The sequence below is a fragment of the Marmota monax genome, unplaced genomic scaffold (genome assembly GCF_021218885.2).
Source record: "Marmota monax isolate L192 unplaced genomic scaffold, Marmota_monax_Labrador192_F-V1.1 WCK01_AAM20220418_F8-fsc00038, whole genome shotgun sequence".
NCBI classification, from domain to species: Eukaryota; Metazoa; Chordata; class Mammalia; order Rodentia; family Sciuridae; genus Marmota; species Marmota monax.
In genome coordinates this window covers 14,049,761-14,056,660 of record NW_026692498.1, presented here as the reverse complement: position 1 = coordinate 14,056,660, position 6,900 = coordinate 14,049,761, and the positions used below count along the sequence as shown (strand labels likewise).

At 40.5% G+C, this 6,900-nt stretch overlaps 1 protein-coding gene across 1 annotated transcript; it reads left to right on the top strand.

Moving 5' to 3' along the window:
* The first annotated feature begins 4,304 nt into the window (after positions 1-4,304).
* LOC124092744 (olfactory receptor 9I1-like) lies at positions 4,305-6,398 on the top strand. The gene has a single exon (XM_046444549.2). It carries the CDS (start codon positions 5,360-5,362, stop codon positions 6,356-6,358), a length of 999 nt encoding a protein of 332 aa, XP_046300505.1. The 5' UTR covers positions 4,305-5,359; the 3' UTR covers positions 6,359-6,398.
* Positions 6,399-6,900: the final 502 nt, after the last annotated feature.

Genomic DNA, 6,900 nt, shown 5'->3' with positions numbered 1-6,900 from the left:
AGGGTCCAAGTTGTCCCTGTCACAGTGAGAGGCAGCCAAAACATTATACCTCATCTGTTTTCCTCTTTCCTCTTTAAGACAGCACAGGCAGAGGATGCCAATTCGATTATGGGGCAGAGGGCAAAGCACCATCATCCATGTCTGTTTAGCTCTAAATATTTCTCACTACATCCCTGGTGTCCAGTATACTGCCTGGCGCAGAGTTCATGGGCAAAGCCTTTATAAATTTTTGTTGCATGATTCCAGCCAAGAAAACTGGCTACATAACTTTAGGCATAGAACACCACCTTTACATGTCACCATTTAAAGACAACTTTAAACGGACTTGGAGGATCTAAGTGGATTAGTTTTACTGAGCTATATAAATACTCTTCAGATCCATGACTATTTATTTCCCCCAGCATGTGCTATTATAAAGCTGATCTCTGGGCACTTATAGAAATCCCTTGCAAGTGCAAACTTTTTTAATTTTAGAATCATCTTCCTGTGCATTTTCTTGTTTGATTCTTAGCAGCCTCTTGGTTCTTAGTACAGTACTCTTTCTTCTCCAGAATGACAGATGGAGCCTATTAAGGTCCACTGAACTTTCTTCTGAAACCCCCTTTAGTTTTCTGAGATTAAGAGGAGGGTTGGGGAGTATTAATAATCTCAAAGAGCAGACAATCTGCTTTAGCTGTAAAGGATCACATATCTTAGTTGTGTGTATTGTTGGTTGATATAGAAATGAGGCTGTGAGTCTTGGGCAGACGTTACTAACTCGGTGGAGGGTGACCCAGAATTACGGAGCCACATTATAGCAGGGCCCCCAGAAGTGAAGTGTTTGCACACCTGATCAACAATTTGGTAACAGATTGTTGTGAATGTTAAATGCTAATGCTGCTCCATATGATTGAGGATGGTATTCAAGACTCACTTTCTTTTGGTGTGTCCTTAAAAGCCAATGATTTCAACTATTTTGAGGGCTTCAAAAACAGGAAACTGATTCTTCAGTATTCTATTCATACTCTCCTGGTCATTTAGTTTTTCTGAATGCCTGAGACCAAATACTTTCTTCTAAGTCCACACACATCCATGGTTCTTCTTCCCACCTTGATGTTATGTGGAGTTGCTGTTTTCCCTAATCTTAATTATTAGGAAATTGATTAAGGCTGTTCTGCCTAGAATTATAAATCATTCAGCAGTGTTTTAGGAATTTAGACTGTGTATCACATGGCAAGGTGATAGTTTTTGGAAAAAAATATGGTAGCTCTTCTGAAGATCAGCAACCACTGGAAAATCTTGGTTTCCCTCAAAATTTTCTTCTGCCCATTAAAGTGGACACAGTTGATGCCGAGAAGGATCTCATCAGGTTTGCTATGGACTAGGAGAACCTCTCCCCACACTGTCTCAAAATGAAGGTCTAGGGAGCTATCTTGAGACTTTAAGATTTCAGGAGCTGGCTGTAGTATGGCAGACCTGGAGACCTCCTTAAGCTTTTCCATTTTCTCCTTGAGCATCTGCCTTTCTCCATCACCCATACATAGATCAGTCTGATTTAGGTTGAATGCCTGTTTGTGCATTGTCTTTCCAGAACCCATTTGGCAGAGTCCTCTGGCGGCACTGTTATTGGCCTGATGCTGATAGGGATAATTATTCTGATTATTCTGGCATCCAGCAAATGGGCAATTTTATTTTGTATTTATTTATTCATCAATACCTCTTTCCAAAAGAGATTTAAAGTGGTTTATAAAAATGCACAACATGCAGCAAGATAAGATAAATTAAAAATGAGGAATGAGATTTGGGCAAAAGGGGAGTATCTACTAGCAGATGGTAATCAGGGCATGTTCACATGACTGTCATCTTTCAACTTAATTCTGTGCTAGAGGTATAATGGGGGATTAGGGAAGAATGGATTTACAATAGAGGGGATGTTCTGAGAGGGTGAGAATCCTTGCTAGGAGTTCCGTTCTGATTGTAAGCCTGAGCACCTCTCCTGCCTTCCCCTTCCTGCAGATAGGACACACAAAATACGGTGAGGTTATAAGGAGGAGAAACTAGGCAGTGCTTCCAACTCAGAACTAGGGTAATTTGCCAAGATTTTTATTTAATATTAGTCTTCTCCTTGCCCCAAGTGTAAGAGGGTAATGTTTGTAAAACTAATGGAAAAGTCCTGGGTATAAGAAAAGTGCTCACAGCCTGGTAACTCTCATTGTTATTGTACTCATGAACAAGGGGATGATTGGGAGCATGACCTTGGGGTCTGACAGGTCATGATTCAAATCCCTGCTTGGTGGTTTACCTAACCAAACGACTTAATCTCTGCCAGCCTCTGCTTGTGTGTCTGTAAGAAGATGAGCTATGTTGGGGTATTGTGAGAAATGAATGAATGAAGCAGTTTACGTGAAATACCTAGAGCAATAGTTAACATACTGGGCACTCTCCTCACGTCGCTCATTATAATTATTACCAAAAGATAAAAGTACAACCAATTTAGTTTATGTGTCCAGCTGAAGTATGGGCCATGGTTTAGGTTAGTGGAAAGTGTGGTGGATTTAGAGGTGGAAACCCTGGTGCTGTTTATTAACTGCATGACTTTGAGAGAGTGGTTTACCCAATTCGAGACTGATTTTACTCAGCAATAAAGCAGTGATAAATTAAATTTCTTAACGGTTGAAGAACCAAAGGGTTATAAAACCATTTTTGTAATAATTTCATGTGTCAGATGTGCTCTGTATTAGGCACAGTGTGTTTCCATGAATTCTATCTTTTCCTCAAAGCACAGCAGTGCTATTATTGTTATTGCATAGGTATCAAAATTGATTCTAGGGGTCAAGGAATTTGTCCAAGTTCACACAAATGGAAATGGCTAGGTCCAGGTTTGGAACAAGCTCAGTGTATCTTCAGGGCCCGTTTCTTGGCCACTGTGCTCTATTTCTGGGATCCAGCCTTACCTTTATGCTAGGTTATCCTGGGCTCCCTATGGAACTTCCAGTACTTCAGGGGCTTCTCTTTGTTATTCGAAGGATAATACCCTTGAAGAATGTTGTCTTAAAAATGTCTCAAAAGGACCTGAAAAAACTTCACATATTTTGTAATGGGAACGGGAAAGTCTACTGCTATTTTTTAAAATGTCATTTAAATATTATTTTGGGTAAATAGTGTGTGCAAATAAATGTGAATAATTATTACCTGATCTCATCATTTCTGCTTGACATTGCTTTTCAATGAGCTTTAGGATTGTCCTGTTCAATATCCTTCTTACTTGCATACCCTCAATTCCCCACATCCTGCATTTCTTTTCATAGAACTTGTCATCTGCTATCATGGTAGAAAATATATTTCTTCTCTTTAAAGCATATTGTATATAGACGGTTCTGCTACAATGTCTGCTCCACAGGCAGAGATCTTTCTTAGTCTGTTTTGTTCTAAGCAATCAGAAGAGAGCCTGGTACAGGGTAAATTCTCAGTAGATTCTTACTGAATAAAAACATGAATACAGATTCTTTTTCCATCGGGTCAGGATGATATGCTTGAACTCTGAAGAACACAGCAAGTCATTGTTCTGGGAGAAGATCAAGATAAGATTTAGCCCTCAGAACAGGAAAACAATCTAAATATTTATACTATTAAGAACTTGGTGTGAGGCGAAAGTCCCCATCAGATGCTGACCTTTGTTCTACCATTAGAGCATTGTTGCCAAACGCTGATCAAAGTTTGATTTGTTACTTAACTGAAGTGCAATAGGAGATTTTTCTCAAATTCAGGTTTTGTTTCAAGGATGAAAAGAGTATACGAGGAATTATCTTTGAAGTCCACATTCCATATTTTCAGTTCCCCAAATTATTAGCATCCAAAGGCACAGAGACAAGATTGTACCTGGCAGGAACCCCATCTGTATTAGAATTGTAAACTCAATGTGACGGCTTTGTCCCTTAATGAGTTTTGCAGGCTAATTCTGGAATGGCAGGATGCAGGCATCTCATTGATTGATAATGATCTGGTATTTTTTTTTTTTAATTGGGGCAGATCCTTGGGAATAAGAAGAGCACTTGGAAACCAGGCCATAATGCTTGGCAGGAGCAGAGATGGGGAAGCGACTTGGCAGGCAGCAGGCTGCGGAGGTTCTAACTGTGCTTGCTCTTTATGTCCCTCTGTCTAGCATCTAAGTTCACTGTGCTTAGGTGCACATAGGCAAAGTTGATGCTGGAACTCCAGGGGGCTGTGGACTTGGTGATAAGAAGATTCCAGACTGAATCTAGTAGTGTGTCATTCCCATTATCTCATAATTAAGAAAAAATTTTGTATGGATTCATCATTTTTTATTTTTTAACAAGAAAAAAATGTGTATATTTATGGTATTTATAACAATGTTTTGAGATATGCACATATTGTGGAATGGCTAAATCAAGATACTTAATATATATTATACTTTTTTTGTGGTGAGAACACTTAAACCTATTCTCAGCAATTTTTAAGTATACCTTGCTATTAACTATAGTCACCTTGTTGTACAATAGATGTCCTGAACTTACTGACATTTTTTTTCTTTTGACCAGCATCTCCTTAGTACCCCTACTATACCATTCTACTCTCTGCTTATCTGAGTTCAACTTTCAGATAGCATGTATGAGTGAGAACATGTGGTCCTTATCTTTCTATGCCTGGCTTTATTTCACTTTATGTAATGTCTTCCAGGTTCATCCATGTTTCACAAATAACAGGATTTCCTTGCTTTTTATAGCTGAATAGTATTTCATTGTATGTATACCACATTTGGAAAACATAATTCTAAGTGTGAGTGAGATCAAGGGCCATGCACAGTATGCAAATATGTCTTTCACCTTAATGTTAAGACTTTGGGTTGTAATCCCATTAAACCAAGAAGGAGGCCTAGGGTCAGACAAGTGAATTACTTGCTCAAGGTCTGAAAGGATTTAAACCTGGTGATTTCAAAGCCCAGTCCTTAATACTATAACACTAGGGTTTTGGACTATAACACTAGGGTTTTTCCAATGCAGTGTTTTATGGCTCTATGTGAAGCTGATATAGCCTCTAACATGGGACCTGCAAGTGTTTGGAGGTATTCGAAGAAGCACATTCTAACCCTGGCTTTGCCTGGTTACGGTGAATCTTGAACGAATCACTTCACTTCTTTTTTCCCTTATATTCTTCTGTCAAAAGTGGGATTAACAACATGTGCTTCCCAGGGTTTCTGAAGGATCAAGTGCAACGAAGTTTGTGAAAAATGTACAGTAGTTTACAAATCTAAAAAAAAAAAATCATTATATTACTGAGCAATGATTAAATCCAGCCTTCGTCACCTTAGTGGATCCTCAATGAGACTTATTATTTTATTTCAGCAGGTGACCTTGGCTTCATGGCAGAGAACAGCACCAGGGTGGTGGAGTTTATTTTGATGGGGTTCCAGGTTCACGCAGAGCTGCAGTTATGTTTGTTCTTCGTGTTTCTGGCCTTTTATCTCATCACCATGGGGGGAAACCTGGGCATGATCATGCTGATTCAGAGTGAACCTCAGCTGCAGACTCCCATGTACTTCTTCCTCAGCCACCTGTCCTTCCTGGACATCTGTTACTCTTCTGTTATTGTCCCTCAGTTGCTTGAGACCTTGAGGACTGAGAAGACGGTCATCACCTACGAGCGCTGTGCCACCCAGTTCTTCTTTTTTACGTTCTATGGTAGCACCGAGTGTTTCCTTTTGGCTGTGATGGCCTATGACCGCTACGTGGCTGTGTGTAATCCCCTCCTCTATGCCACGGCCATGACACCGCATACCCGCCTGGGGCTGGTGGCTGCTGCATATGCTGGTGCCATGGTGAATTCCGTGGTCCGCACTGGGTGTACCTTCTCCATCTCCTTCTGTAAATCCAATCAAGTGGACTTCTTCTTTTGTGACCTTCCACCACTGCTGAAACTGGCCTGTAGTGAGACCAGGCCCCGGGAGCAGGTCATCTACCTCTTTGCTTTCCTGGTCATCATCTTGAGCATTTCAGTGATTCTTATATCCTACATGTTCATCATTTGGGCCATTCTGAAGATTCAGACAGCGGGTGGTAAAGCCAGGACCTTCTCCACTTGTACTTCTCACATGATGGCGGTGGCTCTATTCTTTGGGACACTCATATTCATTTACCTGAAAGGTAACATGGGCAAGTCCCTCTGGGAAGACAAGATTGTGTCAATGTTTTACACTGTAATCATTCCCATGCTAAACCCCATGATCTACAGCCTGAGAAACAAGGAAGTGCAGGAGGCTCTGAAGAAAGTCTTCAAAAGATTTGTGAGGGTTTCCCAAGCTGAGAAAGGCTGGCGCTTCATCAGGCCAGAAGTACCTGCAAGTCATGCTTTGAGTTTTTAATCTCACTCTCTTAAAACATCAACTAGATTTCATAATTACTAAGATATCGTGAAGCAGAGAAATGGAATTTGGGGTTCTGGAACTTTGTTAGTGTTAAGGTCTGTAAACAAGTCTGGATGGCGCCTGGCATTTTGCCAGAGGGAGTGGTTTGTGAAGTAACGCCAGTGAGCCATTAAGTGTGGAGATTTCTTATTGGTTGACTGCTGTATCTAGTTTATGTTAATTAAGATAAGCTGTGTGGAATGTATATATACCGCTCCTGTCCTACAATAAATGGCTCCCTCTCCTGCTGTATCAATGTACACAAGTTCTTCGTCACCCCCCAGTTATTTTGCCCAGCCAGCCGGGCTGCGGCAGCTAGTTCTATGACCTTGAGTTGGAGATGCACTGTATCAGTTTTCTTATCAGACAAATTTCTGCCTTGCTATGACTGAGGGTTGAGAGACCTTCAGCTAGGCTCAAGAGAAATGGAATACCACATTTGTAAATAACAATGTGCTATAGAATATAAGATTTATTTTTCTTACCTGTTCTAGATATAG

What these genes read in the sequence shown, in the direction of transcription:
- LOC124092744 (XM_046444549.2), top strand. Translation starts at nt 5,360, where the DNA reads ATGGCAGAGAACAGCACCAGGGTGGTGGAGTTTATTTTGATGGGGTTC.